The sequence below is a fragment of the Orcinus orca genome, chromosome 18 (genome assembly GCF_937001465.1).
Source record: "Orcinus orca chromosome 18, mOrcOrc1.1, whole genome shotgun sequence".
Classification (NCBI taxonomy): Eukaryota; Metazoa; Chordata; class Mammalia; order Artiodactyla; family Delphinidae; genus Orcinus; species Orcinus orca.
Window position 1 is genome coordinate 26,928,749 of NC_064576.1, and position 20,914 is coordinate 26,949,662.

Genomic DNA, 20,914 nt, shown 5'->3' on the forward strand with positions numbered 1-20,914 from the left:
AATAAACAATCAACTATAATAGAATGTTATTAGCCTAGTGCAAAAAGAGCTATATGGACAGAGCACTAGAACAGCACTGAGAAGCTGTGACAATGATACAAACGAGGGATGTTCGAAATAGTCTAGATTTAAACATTCTACTTAAAATGTTGGTTATGATTTTTTAAATATATTTTTGTGACTGAGTATAACACCAATCATCAGGATGATTAACAAGAAATGAACTTTCCCTAGTAGCTTTGGAAATGTCTTTTTTTTAAAAAACTGTCTTCAACGTGTCTTCCTATTGCACTGTCTCCAAGGCTTGGTGTGAGAGGCAGAACAGTCTCAGTCCTACATCCCCCTCAGAGGGTGGGAATGACAGGTCCTAAAATACCACATTAGGTATAAAAAAGGTGAGAACAAGGTGAGAACAGGGAAGAACACAGTAAGATGGGGAAAAGGCAAACCTTGAACGACACGGTGGGTAATGACTTGGAGCTTTCGCATTCTGAAGCCTGAGATTTACAGCCAGGAATATGAAAGATGCATTTAGCAAAACATGTGAAGCCGAGACCCCATTTAATATGACTCCAAACAGCCAGGAAATAGGCAAAGCAGATGACTTTTAGGTCAGTCATTCAGAAAAAAAGTGGCCATTAAACAGACAATCAATATGACTCTTTTGCCCAGATCTCCTATCCCAAGCATGTGATGGTCTCCAATTCCTAGGAAATTAAGTTACTGAGCTGTTTGGAAGAATTCTCACTATCACCTGTGAGCCGATTTTGAACTGGAATTGGGCTACCTCAAGTGAATTACTAGCTGCTCCAATCTCATAATTGTCTGTTCCTTTTGTAGACGTGATAGTAAACATACATTGACCTCATTCAATACACACACACACACACACACACACACACACACACACACACACACTTTACCAATGAGGAAGCTAAGAAGCAGAGAGGTTAAACAAATAGTCTGAAGCCAGTAGAGCCAGGAATTTGTTCAGGCAGGGATTTCTGCCCTGCAGCCCAGGTCCAGACCCCTTTCTTTTAACCATGAGGCTGCTTCTTGTAATTATAATGCTCTCTCCCACAAAAAGATTAGTAGAAGTAGTTGCACTGGTTTTGTTTCTAAATCTCCCTACTCACAGATTGTATTTGTTTGCATAAATTGATCACACTGGCTCTTCCTCACTTAAAGTAAATTGCAGTTAAATTCCAAATCTGTTATACTCAAAGATTCATTTAGGAACTTTCAGAGTTTTTCTTTTTCATTGGTAGGAAGTGCTAACTTATAACATCACACATTCTTCTTCAGAGTTCAGCAACATAGTGGTACATTTCATATCCAACCAGGCGCCTGAAATGAAGGCTTTAAACGCCTGTGCGAGTGCTGTCGGGGAGTGTGGATGGTTCACGCTCTTTGCAGCTTTCTCACACGTGGGTGTAAATCAGAGTCCACGGCTCAGATCCTAAAGTCTTTCTGATAGAAATCACAGCAGGACCAACAGTGAAAGCGTGTCTTCACGGAAAGCTGCTATTAATGTAAGCAAAACGTCTCTGAAACAAACAAGGAGACAATCACTGTCGTTTTAAAGTGACATTACATCATTTAAGAATGTAAAAAGACCTGAGCGCGGTAGAAAGTTGCTTGGAAAAGTTAAAATGTACAGATAACACATCAAATTTTTATTTGTCTTTCCTCTTCCCGTTTTGACTGCGCCTTGTTTTCTGTGTCGGGTTTACTCTTTAGGTGGAAAACTCTTCCCTCCTCCCCACCCTCCAGGAAAGATCCTGGGATTTTAAATCGCCTTTCTGCATCTTCCTATCCTCCCTCCACCATTACTCTTTCATTTAAACTTTCAAGATCCTCGATGCCCGTAGCAAACCTCCTTCCTTCCCATTCTCAGGAATCCTGTAGCTCCCGAACCGGGGAGAGTATTTTTCAAACTGAAAAGCGAGGAAAGAAGGAAGGGAACAGCTCTAGCAGCCGCGCGCTGGGAAAGCGCATTTTCGTTGCCTCGACCGGCGCGGCGTGGCCCTGCTGGGCCACCGTAGCCGGCCTCGCGCGGCCTCAGTCGCTGTTAGGAGCCGCGGTCGGCGGGACTTCCGTGTTGGCGGGATTCTGAACGCTGCCATGGCTCAGACCGTGCAGAACGTTACATTGTCGCTCACTCTGCCCATCACGTGCCACATCTGCTTGGGGAAGGTAATGGGTGATTCCGGGCACGGCTACGAATCGGGGTCGGGTGTGCAGTGGCCCGCCAGAGCCGAGGCCGGTCTCTGTGTGTGGCGGGGACGCGGCGCGAGGCACCTGGCTGGTTGAGGACGCCGACCCGCGTTCTCCTTAGGCTGGGGTGGCCACGTCCTGGGCGACGGAGGGAACGCGCCGCGATTCGTGTGGTCATCTCTGTGCCTTTCGGAGGAAGATGACATCGGTCTGGGGTGTGGAGGGAGGGCGGCCTCACCCGGGCGACTCCGGCGTCGAAGGAGGCCTGGTCAGAAACGAATCCCAGCAATTTACGCCCCTGTGCATCCCCATCAAAGCCTGAAAACACGTTTCCTGGGAGCCTCGCTAAGGTTCCTTCGTCCTCTGCACAAACTAGAGTGTTTTGTTCTTGGGCCTCCAGTGCTGGTTGGAGAGTCTTTTCCATTTCCAAGATCATTTCCTTTACTTAGCCCGGCGTTTGGAGTGGCCTTTGCTCTGGGTTCAGAATTAGAAAAATAAATAGTACGTGTCCCTGAATGACGTTTAGAATGAGAGATACGGTTGTTAATTCCAAGAACGGATCAGTCACGAGGTAGAATACCGTCTTTTTGTGATGCAAGAGGTGCCTAAGGTGTTTGTGAAACTAGGTGGAGAAAGTAGTTCAGAATTAGAAACGGAGTTTTGAAGGTTCTAATGCATTTGTCTCTTTCATTTCCGTTTGTGCCTCCCGTTCTGTTTAAGAAGAACATTTTGTTTTACTACGTAGGTCTAGAAGGGAGATTTTTTTTCCTCACCCTGAATTGTTTTTACGTTTGTGGTGTGTTTGTGCGTGTGTGTGTGTGTGTGTGTGTGTGTTTACCGCCCCTCCCCCCCCACTGAAACTGTAGCCACAGGCTTAGGATTGAGAAATGCAAACTTAATAGAGCAAACATTTGAGTGTCAGCCAATATGATCATTTGATCATCTGCTTTAAGTCTATGTAAATTTCCTGAGTTCAAGAAGTAGTAGGAAGTCAGGCTTGGAAGAAACTGATAACTCATGATATCCATCAGAATGAAATGCCAAGGAAATAGCAGATGTGCTGTGAGAGGATATAGAGATGGCTTGATCCATTCTGACTGGCGAGATCAAGGATGGCCTGTGGAGGGTGGTTATTTGAGCTGGCACTTGCTACCACTGTCTGCATACATAGCTGAGAGGAGGGGAAGATGTTTCAATTTGCTACAGTCTACATTCGGCTCCTGACTTGAAGTTCCCACAAGTTAAGTTCTGAGTGAATTTACTCCCAACAGTAGCCTGGTAAAGGGCTGATAAAATAACCTTCGGAAATAATTTTCACTTTGTTGTAGTTGTACACATTATATCTAGTTTCCTTTAGTTCATAGACTGTCTCTTGCAGTTGTGTTGAAAATGTGTTTTGCCTGGTTGATTTTGCCTACCTATGCTTCCTGTGTTTAACAAAACTGATAGCTAATAGAATATAGTGCTTTGCAGATTACAGAATGCTTTTGTATACATTTAATTATTTCATTTACCGCTCTCACCAGTGCTATGAGATAGATAGGGCTGATTTCCCCATTTTTCAAATAAGAAAACTAAGGCTTAGAGTCTCCAGCGTTTGAACCTGTTACCATTTGTGTCTTCAGTAAGTTACTTCCTAAAAACTCACTTGAACTCATGCATAACAGCAGACACTTTTGGTGTCTTTTTTCTGCCATGTACTGGTTAACTGTATTCTAGAATTAAATGTGATTAATTAATTAAAGGTTAATGATTTGTAAATAGGCATTTGTTTATGTCTACTGTGGAGGCAGAAAGGCGTAGTGGTTGAGGGCCCTGAGTACTGTGTTCAGACTAAGTTCTAATCTAGGTCTTCCACTTAATAGTTATACGACCTTATACACATTACTTAACCTCCCTCAGAGCAGTTTCCTTATCTGTACAATGGGAATGATAATAGTATTAAAATTCATCCTTGTCTTTTGGGGAGGATTAAATGAAGTAATTCATATGCAGTGCTTAGCATGAAGTTTGGCACTTAATAAATGTTAACCTTTACTATGGACACTGAGGCAGACCCTCAAAATGAGGAAGCCAGCCTTTCCCAGTAAATGTTCTTCCCAGTTGCTTCATGAGACCAGTACACTCACTCAGTGAAGATTTACATTCCCAACAGAGTGGGACCTGTTTGTCCAGGAAATTGCCACAGTACATCCAGAGGTTTTAGCTGGTTCCCTATCCCTGTTGCCTTTTGTATAGTTAAAGCAATTCTGATCTGCTTGTGCTTCTCACCCTCCCACACACAGCTGTATTTGTGGGGTACTGGAGATGGTATGGCCTGGAGTAGCAGCGCGTTCCTGATGTTACTTCCATCTCCCTGACACACAGCATCTCCGGCCACCTCTGAGATCTGCCTTAAGGTCCTTCCTGAGTAGCCCTCTTCTGTATAATCATTCTTTTGCTGCCCTCACCATTTGTACCATATAGAATTAGCAGTCTTCATTTTTGATTTTTCTGCAGAATTAGGGGCCATTATTCTTAGAGGTTTACTGTAAAAAAAGAAAACCTTGCATATTACTTAAAGAAGATAGGGGTGGTATAGACCTTAAATCTGAAGAGATAAGGTAGATGCTGATTGGAATGGGGGTGGAGGTGGGGAAGAATGCGGGGGTGGGGGGGGAGGGAGCAATAGTGGAGATAGTCCAAGTATGTAAGTGGCTAATACTCTGTCTTTTGAATACAAATGTGCTTAAAATTGAAAAGTTTAAACATTTTGCATTTCCTACCTCTGACTCTACCTCAGTCTTAAAGGTGGATTCTCTCTGCCCAATAATGTTTAGCAACCTTGCCAGTATTGTAAGTAAGAGCTCTATGTGGCCTGAATAAGTTGGGTACATCCTGTGGGACAATTTGTATATAACATTTTCTTGCCTATTCCTCTTTAATTTTTTTCCATGCCTTGGGGTAATAGGCCAGCAGGCCAAAGTACAGAAATGATCTAGCCCAGGATATCTGTTCAGTGACATTTGGTCCTGCCGCCAGAATGCTACAGACCAGTTTATCTCTAGATAATTCCAGGCTTTTATCTCTTCAATTAGGATTCAAGCTATGAAATGAAACTGTTGCAGGTAATACTTTTATTGGCCGAGTCAGCGTTTTGCCATGAGTGACAGCCAAATGTGGCCCATAGTTAGTTTTATCAAAGGACAGAGGAGGTTCTCAAGAGAAGTGCCAAGCAACTAGGCTTCTAATGCTGTTTAACATTAATATATCATATCCAATTATTCCTCACTTGAGTATGAATCCAGTTTGGGGCACCATGCTTTAAGATAAATATAAATAAACTAGAGTATTTGAAATCATTTGGAAAGGAATTGAAATTGAGGTTGGAATATAGATGGAATGGAATAGTGTTGGAGTGAATGAACATGATAGCAAATCATTAAATAAAGTATTTTCATTTGGAAGGGAATCAAGCTTTGGGTAGCTCCACGATATTAAGATTTGTACGTAATATGATGCAAGCTTTCTGGCTGAAATAATCAGAAATGAAATCAGCTTTCTTAGAATGTGGAGTGTCCATCTCTTGAAATGTCCAGTAATAGCATGGACTCTTTCCCACTAGGAACACTGTGGAAAAGAACCCTTCTTTCAGGGAGGACTTCTTGCTTTGCTTTCCACACATGTAGTTGATTTAAAGTGTTGCAAAGATAGAGCTAGAGACAAAGCCTTAGCAACTTAGCATCCTAACCCTAGGTTGACTAAATTCATTAATCAGTGTTCATTAGGGGCTGTTGATCGGCCAGCAAGCCACCCACCTCAGTACACTGAGCCCATGTTTGAGTCCTGATTGTCTCTCAGTTCCCAAGAGTAGATTTAAGAACCAGCCTTGTACATAATTGTCACAGGTAATTTGCTTTGAAAAAAAGTCATGTGGAGTATATAAATTTTGCATTTTCTCTTTTCTAGATTAAAATAAGCTTGAAGAATGCAGACACTTTCAGAAAAGTATAACAATGTTGTGTCTTAACATGGAGTATAATAAAAATTAACTCAAAAAAGTGTTGATATATCCTAATAATTTTCAAGGTTGGCATATAATAGCTGACATATTTACTTCACAAATAAGATTCCAGTTTATCCTTAAGCCGTTCTAGGTAGGGATAAAGATGGGAGAGGGGAAATGTATTATCTCTCTTTTTATGTAGACAGAAGTGGGGACTTAGACCGATAGGCATTAAGTATAATAACTTAGTTCTCGGGATCACACAGTTTTAAAGTTCTAGGTCCTAAACTCTGGCCCAGAGCCAAATATTTCTTGAAACATAGCAAGAACAATCCAGGAATTTTATTTTTAAAAGTTTCCAAATTTCTAAGGTTGAGTAGGCGGGCCCCTACTACAATCATTTCTACCTCAGCTTTGTTTTTCAGTCTTTCTAGGTCTCCACTAGTGAAACCCATAAAATTTTGACATAGGTGCCAGAAGGATATTCTTCGGAGAAGAAGGATTAGCTCTAGTCTCTAGTAAAGGTGACAAGAGCAGAGAAGTTGATTGTAAGTGAAATTGCCAGGCCAGTTGGTAAAGTTTATCTACTGCCTTTTCCCTCCAGCCACCTCCATCAGTACAGTACCTCTTTTCTGCAGTCCCTACTGATCCTGGTGTCTTGATACTTTCAGACATGTGTCTTCTATTTCTTACTCCCAGATTATTATTTACTAAACCTGCTCTAAGGAAGAAAGAACTATTTCTTAGTTGAAAGATCATTCAGTTTGCATGTGTAATGGTGGTTGAATGCTGACTCTGCCACTTAGAACCTGTATCATTATTTCCTTGAGTCTCAGTTTCTACAGCTGAAAATGAATTTGATACTATCAACCCCATTAGGTTGTTAGGGAAATTCATGTGAGTATCCCAGCCCAGTGGTTCTCAATGGGATGGGAGTACATTTCGTTCCACAGAGACATTTAGCAATGTCTATTTCTGATTGTCTTTGGGGGTGCTACTCATATCTAGTGGATAGAGGCCAGGGATGCTGCTAGCTAAACATCCTACAATATACAGGACAGCCTCCCACAACAAAAACTTTTTGTTCCAAAATGTCAGTAGTGTCAAAGTTGACAGACCCTGCCCTAAACCAATATATAACTCCTATTAGGTAAGTCTAGAATGGATATTAATGGACAACACCTTTAGGCATGACTCCTCCCAGGTACGTTTGCTTTTTATGAAAGGGGTTTTTGTGGTAAAGTCTCTTAAAACTGAAACATCTTCAGATAAAAGAAACTACATAGTAGAATTATATATTATAGGGTTAATGTTTTTTATACTTAGGACTGCTTCCTTGGGCCCATTGCAGTGAGGAGAGCCCACTTTTCATCCCTTGCTTTGTCTTCTCTTCCTCTCCTCACCAGCCTCGTGGGGCATTACCCTAGGATATCACCTCAGCATGCTTACTCCACATGAGTTTGGAATTGTACGTGCCACTTAGCTTTGCCATTGTCTTCTTGCATTTTTATTTTGTAAGAGTGCTTACTGTGTTATTGCCACAGATCTCATTTGAGAGTAAATTGGATATAAAGTCTAATAACATAGGCAAATTATGACTATTTCTGTATCTTGAGAAGTTCTTATTAAAGAAAATTATTTGTGTATGTGTTTTGGTGTTGTATATAGCAGGATCTGGGCAGAGGAAATGGGTGGACAGGAATTGAAGGAGGGCTAGATTCTTTGTATTTTGCTTCTGTAGGTTATGGTCAAATAAATAACAAGTAATTTGTTTTAGTAGTTCTTTCTCCTTTATAGGTTTCTGTTCTCCTAAGTAAATTTAAACCATTGTCTAGAAATCATCATCTGATAAGTACATGGTCCAAAGAAATGAATTAGTCAACTGTTTCAAAATCCAACACAATGACAATGATAATACCAGGTATTGAACAGTGAAAATGATTCTCCTTTGGGTGACATTGCCAGTGGCTGTTAACAGACAGAGCCAAGTAGTCTGCCTGTGGTTGTTCTTCTGTATCATTCTGGCAGATTAAATGGAAAGGTTAAACTTTCACTTTTTCAGAATTTGGCAGTGGCCATTGACCTTTTGCTTCTTGAGATGCTTTTAGCAGCATTATCTCAGCCTTTTGTTTTAATACATCAAAATTCACTTCTATTAATCTTAGAGTATACATTGTATAAGTTGTTGTAGGTGGACATAAAGATGAACAGGACAGTGCCCCTGCCCCCAGGGAGCCTGAAATCTAATAGGGAAGGCAGGGTGTAAACAATTTTCCAAGGCCAGTGAACATTAAATCAATGTATAAGAAGTGCCCTTATAAGAATCAGACAAAGATCCAGTTAATTCTAAAAACGATTAGTGAAGGCCTTACAGAAGAGGTAACCTTTGATTTCCATCTTAAAAGATGGGAAGGATTTTATTTTGATTGGGGAAGTTGGGAGGCCAGTGGAACATATTAAGCTAAAAAATGAGAGCCCAGTAAACAAGGAGACTCTATTCTTATTCCTTTTGATGAACATTGGGTATATCTGTGTGGTTGAAGTATAGGTTTTGTCAAGTATTGAAATAGCAGATCAAAGATATGGCTATTTAAGAACCAGATTACATTGTTCTTTGGAAGCTGTACTTAAAACTATGAGCAGGGAAAAAAACGTTGTTTTGCAGGAGAGCAGTGAAAACTGCTGCTCCATATTTTAGATGGCTAGCTCTGGCATCAGTATGAAAGGTGGACAGCAGTGAACATGTGGAAGCAAGGAAGCCTGGGAGGAGGTCATTGCAATAGATTGGGCTAAGAGAATGAGAACCTGAAGTCATTGAGGTGAAGATGGAAACGAAGTGATAGATGATAAGTAAAAGAACAGTTAGAGGTAGGTTTGCCACATTTTGACTATTCTAGGATATACTTTTTTTCCCACGTTATGACATCTCTGAAATCTGGTTCTATTTTACAAGCGGTAGCATCTTGCAGTTGTAATTGGCAGCATTTTTCATTCTTTCTTTTTTCTTAGTGGTAAATAAAATATGGGTATATCTTAAAATCTCTGGCTTCCTAGACTGATATATGATACCAGCATTTGATGATTGATTGGATGGTGAGGATAAATAAAAAGGGTGAGTCAGAGACAGCTCTCAGTATTCTAGCCTGAGTGGTGAGGTGGTGGTGCCAGTAACTTAGACAAGAAGCGCAGGATGGGGAGTGAGTGTGTGGAGGCCAGGTTTGGCTTTGGACATGTTATGGTTGGGGCAGCTTTAAGATGCCTACGTGGAGTTGGCTCCTGGGCACGTGGATATAGTCCTTTTCTCCTTTCCCCTCCCCTCCCCAGGGATTGCTATGTGGAAGTCTCTGTGCTTACATCTTTATATTATTACATCTTAAGCAACATCTGAATGAAAAGTTTACTAGGTTAAACCATAGTTTTCAGAAGAGGAAACAGATGCCACTGTAACTAAAGGGTTAACCCAAGGTCAAACAGTTCAATAAGTGGCAGAGCTGAAGTCAGCCCTAGGTTTGTCTCTAGAAGCCTAAGCTCTGCCACTTACTAAGGTCCAGTTACAGAGGATTCTCAGGAACTGTTACCATAGAAAACATGTTAACACTATGTGATACATGAGATTGAGAGAGAAAATAGAACTTTGTCAGGTAAGGTGTCCCGGGACAAAACATTAGGGAAAGCAGCTGTACCGCCTCCTGTGCTTTGACTATGAGCATCTGTTCCTCTTCTCCTCATACCTACTCTTCCAGTATTACTTCAGGCTTTTCAAGATCCATTGGTTGACTCTATCAGTTTGCTGCCATTCACATACTCAGCAGTGTTTGGCAATCCAGCTCTGTACATAACCCTAATAAATTTACTTTCTTACCTTTCAAAACAACTGCTTTATTCTCCTATTTTCTCAAGTCGATATTCCCTCCTTCTTCTCACTTGCAGCTGGTAACCTCACCTCATATTTAATCACAAACAATAAGCAGTTGGAACATGAGTTCCCTCATCTTTCCATCAACAGATCTTCCATCCACTTTGTATTTGTTCTTGTACCCTCGGTTTTCCCTTTTGTTAAAATGGAAGACAGATCCTCACTCCATATAAGCCAAAATCTGCCCCCTTGTGCTTTGGATATCATTCCCCTCTTGACTTCTTAGGGACTTTGCTATCTATGGCACTTAATCCCTCCCCCTCTTCCTCCATCATTAATTAATATCCCCTTTTTACTGTGTCATTCCTGTTATCATTTCTTACGCTGGCCATATTTTTATGCTCTCTTCTTTACAACAAAATGTGAAAGAATTGCCTATTCCCTCTGACAAGTTCCCCAATAAATTGAATTTTAAGTACTGTCCTAATAGAAATTACTTCATTCAACAAGACTTTATTGCGTACCTACTGTGTACTAACCTATTTTCTAGGTACCAGGGATTCAGAAATGAATGAGACGAAAGAAGTTCTTGCTCTTACGGAGTTTCCAGTCTAAAAGGGGAGATAAATATAAATTTACAATAAATATGTAAACAAATAAGTAGAAAACTAAAACAGCTTCTCTTCTATTTTCCCTCTGATAAAACAGCTACACACTCAGAACACCTACATCGTTAACCCTGAGCAGGCCACCTAATATCTTCACACCTTGATTTCCTTATTAGTAAAGTATATTTACTGTTTATCTCACAGGGTTATTGAGAGAGAGAGAATGCATGGAAAGCCTATTGTAAAATATAAGACAATATAAATGTAAAGTATTGTTATTTGATTACACTGAGTCAAAGATTTGTATATTTGGTGTATTTAAGTATTTCTGTCAGCATTGTTTGCTATTTAGATTGTAAACCACAAGAGCATATGTCATGTCTTTTAGGATTGTTGTAGCTTTCATGCCTCTGGTTTCGGGGACTTTCTAGTAAGAATCAGTGCTAAATTGTTGATTGCTATTGCTCTGTAATATAGTAGAATGACTTGAGGGAAGGATTTCAAGTCTTGAATGTCATATGGGTGATTGGACTAAATAATCTTTAAAGAACCTTCTAATTCTGACATTTCGTGATCCAAAAATAGAATAGTTGAAGGAAAATTGCCCCAGCCTCAGTGGAACAAAATGCATTTTATTTTTGGCAATAAGTGTGGTTTGGAACAAAATAAAACCATTTCATGATGTGTTCAAAGTTTCAGTCTCTATGACCAGATATCTAAGCTAGTATCTGTATTATACATGTGTAAGAAACAATGTGGTAGCACAAGCAGCGTTTTTATGAATCCTAGATATTATACTTCCTCTTAAAGCACCTACTTCTGTACTCTAGAGAAGAGATTTGCTCTAAGCTAAAACTATTGAGATTCTCATTACGACTGTTGCCCTGTACTAAAAGTAATGTTTCTTTTTTCAAAGGTACGCCAGCCTGTTATATGCGTCAACAACCATGTATTTTGTTCAATTTGTATCGATTTGTGGTTGAAGAATAATAGCCAATGTCCAGCCTGCAGAGTCCCCATCACTCCTGAAAATCCTTGCAAAGAGATTATTGGTAAGGGTCTATTTTATAAACATATAGAAATAGATTTGAAACAATCTTAAATAGTGTCTATTTGGAGGAAGACTGAAATAGACAATTTTCAGTGATGTTATTTTGCCAATATCCTACTGGATGGATTGGTCATTTGGCATAATCTGTAAGTGGAGCAATTGAGGAGCACAAAGCACCATGAGAAGTCTCAGAGCCTCCTGGAACTTTCGTTCTGGTAGAGGCTGTGCATGTGGACCAAAATATTAATGGTTTAAAGCAGCAGATGCTAACAGCCAAAAACAAACAAACAGAAAGGTCCACAGAGTTTAAACAGGGAAGTTCAGCTAGGAACATTGAGAAGGGATCCATGACACAGGTGGCCTTTAAGATGGAGATTTAAGGATGGATAAGTTTTCAAATGGTAAAGATTAGGGAGGGCATTTCATGCAGGGGGAATAGCATGCACTACAGTTTAGAAGTAGTAAAGTAAGGCATGTTTTTGGAAATGATCAGTAGTCTAGTTTGGGTCTGACTGTTGAAGTAAGACTGAAAATGTAAAATGAGACTCTATTTTTATTTTTTTTAACATCTTTATTGGTGTATAATTGCTTTACAATGGCACGTCAGTTTCTGCTTTATAACAAAGTGAATCAGCTATACATATACATATGTCCCCATATCTCTTCCCTCTTGCATCTCCCTCCCTCCCACCCTCCCTATCCCACCCCTCTAGGTGGAAGGGAGGGAAATCACCGAGCTGATCTCCCTGCACTGTGCGGCTGCTTCCTGCTAGCTATTTTACATTTGGTAGTGTATTAGAGCAGAGCATCTTGAGTGACAGACTAAATCTGGGAACTGCTGTGTGGGTGAGAAGGGCGAGGTGGGCATGATGGTCTGAGCAAGGGGATGGCACAACCCAAAATGTGTGTAAGGAGTATCACTCAGGGGATGTGTGCAGGCTGGGCTCCAGGGGAGAAACGGGACGTGAGTAGGTCAGGTTGGACGTGCTTGCCCAGGTGAAGGAGAGTGTGATTCTGGATTAAGGGAATAAAAAAGAACATTCAGTGCAACAGTAGTGTAGGTAAGAGGGGGATAAAACTTGAACTAGAAGATTCTTGAAAAATAAAGCATTTAAAGAGCTTTTTTAGTGTTATTTCTCTTAGATTGTTAAAATTAAATGATTTTTATTTGGTTTTGCTTTAGGAAAAATTGAAAGTGAATTCATGATAGCATGAATCATAGAAAAAAACCTTTCAGAAAACTTAAGAAGTCATTGTCATAGTCCCAAGTTAGGCAAAATGGACTTAACTAAAATTTTTATAATGGAAAGGAAGGTATATATGCTGGAACAAAAGAACAACCAGTGGAACTTTGGAACTAAGTGATCTGAAAGGGGAGTCGGAGCTGGCTCCAAGGTTTCTTTCTTGAGTAGCTGGATGGAGTCTGATAGAGGAATATTTCTCTGCTGTGCTGGAAACTGGAGTGTTAACCTTAGCCTCTACTTTTCTACCTGCACTGACCTTTACCAGGAGTCAGGTCTTTCCTTGCGGAATATGAGTTTTGTTGATTAAAATAATTCGAATGTTTTTTCCCCAGCTTCTTTTCACATCCCTTCTCCCTCCTTTATTCATTCATATGTAAGTGATATTTCATAAATTCTCTCAAGTAAAATGGTTCATCCATCCTGCCATTTGGATAGAACATCCTGAAAAGAATATCTGTATATGCCTTTGCTATCATGATGCTGAGAAGTACAAAGAAGGTAACCACAGCATAAGTGAAGAGCTCTCAGGAAGAAAACATTTTGAGTGTGTTTGTGTGAGTTATTATGGGCATACAATTAGTGCTGTGATTTATAATCCATCGCAACTGGGTTGTTAGAATCAGTGAAAAGACACATTAATCTTTTCAGTTGTGTAACCACATATGTTTGAATGAATACATTGGTTATAATAATATATATCATAATATATGTATCGTATGTGATATATACAGATAATAATATGTATTTGATAATTATATCATGTACAGATAATATTGATAATATTTATACAACTTATTGGTTAGCTGTAAATATAATCATTGATTTTATCATTAACAGTTGTCTGGTACTCAAAATTTGCAGTCGTCCAAATGTGATCATTAATAAAATATAGCCTTTGCCTTCATTGAGTTTAATATAATAAGATACATAGGTAAGTAAACACAATATGATATTTTACTGAAGGTATTTCTTACGGTGTTATTTATCTTTTCTCAGGATTAAAGTACAGAAGAGGCCTAGGCAGCCCACGTGGTTATAAGGAAAAGGGTAGAAATTAAGCTAGAGAACTATATAGAACAATAAGAAAAGAGTTCATTTTAATTGTCATTCTACCCAAATCAGAATGAAAAGTTAGCTTTTTTTTTCCCTATAGGAGGAACAAGTGAAAGTGAACCTATACTGAGCCATACAGTCAGGAAGCACCTTCGGAAAACTAGACTTGAATTACTCCACAAAGAATATGAGGTAAATAATAATTAAAATGTTAAATGATGACAGCATTGAATTCAAGGTAAAACTGAGCTATCAGTCCCTGGACTTCTTAGAGTAAGCATCTAATGAAATCTTATTTTAAATGCCAGTTTAAAAATATCTTATTTGATAAATTTTTTCTTTTTCCCTTTCCTATTTCAAATAGTGGAAGGGAACAGATGGAAACATTTCGTTTTTTTCTTTCTTTTAATTTTAAATTCGTCCTCAACAGAAACATTGTTTTGTAAGTTACTCCCTCAAGAGGTGGGAGATAAAGGAAACTCCCTTGTAAAAGTCAGTCTTCCAGCCCCCACAAGGCATTGTGAATGGTCTGGCAAACAGGGACTATAACCGTCATTCTGTTTTTGTTTCTACCTATAAATTCACTGCTAATTATAAGTCTGATCAGTTCTGGTAAAGAAAATATACTTATGTCAGCTACCAGCAAAGAGATTTTGGTGTGAGATATGCTATTTCCTAATTCTTTTTTTTTCCCCATGTAAAACAGTGGGGTTTTTTTTAAATAAAAATTGTGTATATTTAAGGTATATAACATGTTTTGATATACATATACATGGTGAAGTGATTACATCAATCAAGCTAATTAACATAGCTGTCTTCTCACATAATTACTTTGTGTGTGGGGTGAGAGTACCTGAAATCTACTCTCTTCGCAGATTTCCAGTATACAGTACAGTATTATTAACTATAGTCATCATGTTATACAGTAGAACTCTAGACTATCCTGTATAACTGCAACTTAGCACACCTTGAACCAGCTCCCTATTTCCCCCACCTCTCCATTTCCCCCACCTTGCACGCTTGGTAACCACTGTTTAACTCTGCTTCTATGTATTTGACTCTTTTAGATTCCACATATATGTGAGATTATGCAGTGGTTTTCTTCCTGTGAAGGTGATTTGACATGGTGATGGAATTTTTTCTAAATTAGCTTCATGTTAATGGAATACATATACTTTTGAATAAACATTAGGCCCAGTTGTCATTTTATATCGACTAAATGAGGGATATTATTGCTCTCTTCCTCTGACACAAAATATCTTTAAGTTATACTATGTAAATGGAAACTGCTTCAGCTGCTTTAAAAATTTTTTGAAATAAAGTGGGACATAAATAAATGAATAAATGTTCATATGTTTTCCTGTTTATATTTGTTTATTCATTAATATATTAATTCAAACAAGTAAAGTGATTTTCTCATTTTATAATGCTATTTAACTTGAAATGTATTGTAATTTAAAATAGTAAATAGCACTATCTGTGTTAGCTCTGAAACGTATTCTTATTTACTTAATATTTATCACACTTAGATGCTAATCAAATTAATCCTTTAGAAGATCACTGGCATATTGAAATTTATTTTCTAACAACAAAATTTCTGACAATCTTAGTTTAAGGTGAAATATCCATTATAGATGAATAAATTGTATCACAGAAAAGAGTTCTAACCCCAAATGTTTAGTTACTGGATTTAAGGTAGCAAGCAGTTCCACATGGGGAAAACTAATACTTGGAATAGTCTTAGCAGTAATTAAAGATCCAGAATGTAGAAGAGTTAAAAATTAACTACAGGTACTATTCTGAAGTGGAAAATGAAAGGACATGGTATGTGGTTTTACTCCTACTTCAAATATAGAAGCAAAAATATAGACATCAAACAAAACTATAAATCTTGATCAAAACTGTATTTTTAAATTCCCCTCAGTAAAGCAATTAAACATGCCTCAGAATTTTCTTCTGAGGAATCTACTTCCTTGTTGAATTCATGTGCCTTTTCGTGTTTTATGGATATCTAAAATAGAATCAAAGATTCGACATTTTAATTTTTTTAAATCACAAACTATCATTGAATTAAAATACAAGCAATGGAAATGCCTTTTTTTTTTTTTTTTAAAGAAGATGTTGGGGGTAGGAGTTTTATTTATTTTTGCTGTGTTGGATCTTCATTTCTGTGTGAGGGCTTTCTCTAGTTGTGGCAAGCGGGGGCCACTCCATTGCGGTGCGCGGGCCTCTCACTATCGCGGCCTCTCTTGTTGCAGAGCACAGGCTCCAGACGCGCAGGCTCAGTAGTTGTGGCTCACGGGCCTAGTTGCTCCGCGGCATGTGGGATCCTCCCAGACCAGGGCTCGAACCTGTGTCCCCTGCATTAGCAGGCAGATTCTCAACCACTGCGCCACCAGGGAAGCCCGGGAATGCCTATTTTTATCAGAGTCAAAATTCATTTTGAGAATTTCAACTATATGTGACTTTCTGTCTGCAAAGCTTTTCTGATGCATAAAGAATCTATGTATCTACAGAATTTTGAGTATAAAATTTAAAAGAACATTGGCCTCACTCTAGCATATGTATGTGTTTAGTGTCTCTGTCTACCTGATGGCTATGCAATGCTTTTTCAGGATGAAATAGATTGTCTACAGAAAGAGGTAGAAGACCTTAAGAGTAAAAATCTCAGCTTGGAGTCACAGATCAAGACTATTCTGGATCCTTTAACCTTGATGCAGGGCAACCAAAATGAAGACAAACATCCAGTTGCAGATAATCCAAGTAAAATTGACCCAGAAACTGTAGCAGAGTGGAAGAAAAAACTTAGAACAGCTAGTGAAATCTATGAAAAAGTGAAAGATGATGTGGAAAAGTTGAAGGAGGTAAGTTGTGGTTGTTTTTAAAATTCTGTAGTATTTTAAGTACCTTCAAAAGTATAAGTCACCATATTATTTTGAGTCATCATTAGATGATTTGGGGGGAAAGGACAGAAATCCCTGGATGAGCATTTATAAGAAATAGGAAAACTTTTTCTCCTTAAGTGTTATTAGCTGCCAAGAAATATCAGGTGGTTCCATTTGTGACTATAATTGGAGACTCTGTAGTGCCTCTATATGAATTTGCATCTTCTTGTGGAAGAGTGACATCAATTTAAAGGATGTATTTCTATTCCTCTCATTGTGGTTTGGCTTAATTTTGTTTTTTAAGCTTGTGTTAGTGACTACCCTGTATGCATAAAGACAAACACCTGTCCATTTCCCTACCTATAAAATGAAAGGTTTAGACCATATCTTTTCTAGCACTACGATTCTCTGATTTTTTTAATATTGTAAATAGTTAAATATTTAATGACTGCTTCCAAGAGAGCTGTGAGTAGCTGCTTTAGACTACTCCATGAAAGAGAATGTTTGGCTTATGAGGCAGGTTCATTTTTTTCAATTATTCTTCCATCCATACAACAAGATAAAGAAAGCATAGATGAAAAGAGCAAACCTCTAGGATTTTCCAGTCTAGGAAAGGAGATGAGATCCATGCTATCAGCACGAGAGGTAATAATCAAGTGCTGTAGAGCTTTGCTGGCCAAAGGGACTAGCCTTTAGCTTGACTTCAGGTTTATCCACAGTGGAGTCTTGTGCTGAATAGAGATGGTTTTGTGGTATCCAGGTCCACAACCACCCATTCAGCCTATGTGCATTCTCTTAAAATACTGTTACTGTGCTGAATTACTAAATCCTGCCTCCTGAAATCATTAATGCTCCATATGATATTTTAAAGATGTGCTACCACATACTGATCTTCAGTGAGATTAAGTAGCAGAGAAGTATCTGCAGCTTAATGTGAATACTAAGTCATACCCATGTGTAAAATAAATGCCATTTAGGCTCAGAAAAGGCCACGATGAGACAAAGAAGGGAACTTAGTGCTTTTAGAGAAAAAAGAAACTACGGACATAATTGCACTGAGTTTGTTACAAGTTTAGGGGAAGTGTGTAATTTCTTTGGTTTTCGGTAGCCAACATTATTAGCATTTTGTCTAAGAAGAGAAGAGGACATGAAAAGGAAATACAGCTGGGAAGTCACAGTATTTATCTATCAGCCATGTCCCCTGTAACTTTTCTTCTTCCTGAACCATCAGTAAGTTCTATAGGGTCTCTTTTATAGTTATTGAATTGCATTTAAATTTTTGGTAATAAATGTTTCTTAGAGCATGAAGATGTGTATGAAAACTTTACTCTGGGCTTATAAGAGTGGTATAGGGAAAAAAAAAGAGTGGTATAAGAGATGTATGTAAAAGAGAGCTACATAAAATACAGTTTTTCTTTGTTCTTTTAAAGGTCACGTGTTAAATTCAATACCCAGAGCTACCCTGAGACCTCACAATTATCTGGGATATTTAATAAGCCCATTTTGGATGCCCAGTGAAGATATTAGGTAGAATTAGGCAATAAGCTGGGACATAAATAAATTTTAAAATGCAGCGGCAAAACTTGAATGTAAAGTACAAAATAACAACATACTGTAAATCAAATATAGGAGTACTAAACATTCAGAATAAAGGAATACCTAGAATGAGTGAAATGGACTTTTTTTCTTTTTTTTTTGAAGTTTTGGATTGTATCTTATTTTTTTATACAGCAGGTTCTTATTAGTCATCCATTTTATACACATCAGTGTATATATGTCAATCCCAATCACCCAATTCATCACACCCCCCCCACCACGCCCTGCCACTTTCCCCCCTTGGTGTCTATACATTTGTTCTCTACATCTGTGTCTCAATTTCTGCCCTGCAAACCGGTTCATCTGTACCATTTTTCTAGGTTCCACATATATGCATTAATATACGATATTTGTTTTTCTCTTTCTGACTTACTTCATTCTGTATGACAGTCTCTAGATCCCTCCACGTCTCTACAAAAGACCCAGTTTCATTCCTTTTTATGGCTGAGTAATATTCCATTGTATATATATACCACATCTTCTTTATCCATTCGTCTGTCGATGGGCATTTAGATTGCTTCCATGACTTGGCTATTGTAAATAGTGCTGCAGTGAACATTGGGGTGCATGTGTCCTTTTGAATTATGGTGTTCTCTGGGTAAATACCCAGTAGTGGGATTGCTGGGTCATATGGTAATTCTATTTTTAGTTTTTTAAGGAACATCCATACTGTTCTCCATAGTGGCTGTATCAATTTACATTCCCACCAACAGTGCAAGAGGGTTCCCGTTCTCCACACCCTCTCCAGCATTTGTTGTTTGTAGATTTCTGATGATGCCCATTCTAACTGGTGTGAGGTGATACCTCATTGTAGTTTTGATTTGCATTTCTCAAATAATTAGTAATGTTGAGCAGCTGTTCATGTGCCTCTTGGCCATCTGTATGTCTTCTTTGGAGAAATGTCTATTTAGGTCTTCTGCCCATTTTTGGATTGGGTTGTTTGTTTCTTTAATATTGAGCTGCATCAGCTGTTTATATATTTTGGAGATTAATCCTTTGTCCATTGATTCATTTGCAAATACTTTCTTCCATTTTGAGGGTTGTCTTTTTGTCTTGTTTATGGTTTCCTTTGCTGTGCAAAAGCTTTTAAGTTTCATTAGGTCCCATTTGTTTACTTTTGTTTTTATTTCCATTGCTCTAGGAGGTGGATCAAAAAAGATCTTGCTGTGATTTATGTGAGAGTGTTCTTCCTATGATTTCCTCTAAGGGTTTTATAGTGTCCAGTCTTACATTTAGGTCTCGAATCCATTTTGAGTTTATTTTTGTATATGGTGTTAGGGAGTGTTCTAATTTCATTCTTTTACATGTAGCTGTCCAGTTTTCCCAGCACCACTTATTGAAGAGACTGTCTTTTCTCCATTGTAAATCCTTGCCTCCTTTGTCATAGATTAGTTGACCATAGGTGCCTGGGTTTACCTCTGGCCTTTCTATCTTGTTCCATTGATCTGTACTTCTGTTTTTGTGCCAGTACCGTATTGTCTTGATTACTGTAGCATTGTAGTATAACCTGAAGTCGGGGAGTCTGATTCCTCCAGCTCAGTTTTTTCCCCTCAAACCTGCTTTGGCTATTTGGGGTCTTTTGTGTCTCCATACAAATTTTAAGATCTTTTGTTCTAGTTCCGTAAAAAATGCATTGGTAATTTGATAAGGATTGCATTGAATCTGTAGGTTGCTTTGGATACTATAGTCATCTTCACAATATTGATTCTTCCAATCCAAGAACATGGTATATCTCTCCATCTGTTGGTATCATCTTTAATTTCTTTCATCAGTGTCTTACAGTTTTCTGCATACAGGTCTTTTGTCTCCCTCAGTAGGTTTATTCTTAGGTATTTTCTTCTTTTTGTTGCAATGGTAAAAGGGAGTGTTTTCTTAATTTGTCTTTCAGATTTTTCATCATTAGTGTATAGGAATACAAGAGATTTCTGTGCATTAATTTTGTATCCTGCTACTTTACCAAATTCATTGATTAGTTTTAGTAGTTTTCTGGTGGCATCTTTAGGATTCTCTGTGTATAGTATCATGTCATCTGCAAACAGTGACAGTTTTACTTCTTCTTTTCCAATTTGTATTCCTTTTATTTCTTTTTCTTCTCTGATTGCCATGGCTAGAATTTCCAAAGCTATGTTCAATAATAGTGGTGAGAGTGGACATCCTTGTCTTGTCCCGGATCTTAGAGGAAATGCTTTCAGTTTTTCACCATTGAGAATGGTGTTTGCTGTGGTTTTGTCGTGTATGGCCTTTATTATGTTCAGGTAGGTTCCCTCTATGGCCACTTTCTGGAGGGTTTTTATAATAAATTGGTGTTGAATTTTGTCAAAAGCTTTTTCTGCATCTATTGAGATGATCATATAGTTTTTATTCTTCAATTTGTTAATATGGTGTATCACATTGATTGATTTGTGTATATTGAAGAATC

The 20,914-nt window shown here is 38.4% G+C and overlaps 1 protein-coding gene across 1 annotated transcript in view; it reads left to right on the forward strand.

Annotated features, from left to right (window-relative positions):
- Positions 1-2,045: 2,045 nt before the first annotated feature.
- Positions 2,046-20,914, forward strand: part of OBI1 (ORC ubiquitin ligase 1) — a 46,129-nt gene continuing 27,260 nt past the window's right edge. The window contains exons 1-4 of the mRNA XM_004276839.3: positions 2,046-2,196; positions 11,583-11,718; positions 14,115-14,206; positions 16,630-16,878. Of these exons, the coding sequence (XP_004276887.1) occupies positions 2,125-2,196; positions 11,583-11,718; positions 14,115-14,206; positions 16,630-16,878 (549 nt within the window). The 5' untranslated portion in view covers positions 2,046-2,124. The remainder of the gene's footprint in view (positions 2,197-11,582; positions 11,719-14,114; positions 14,207-16,629; positions 16,879-20,914) is intronic.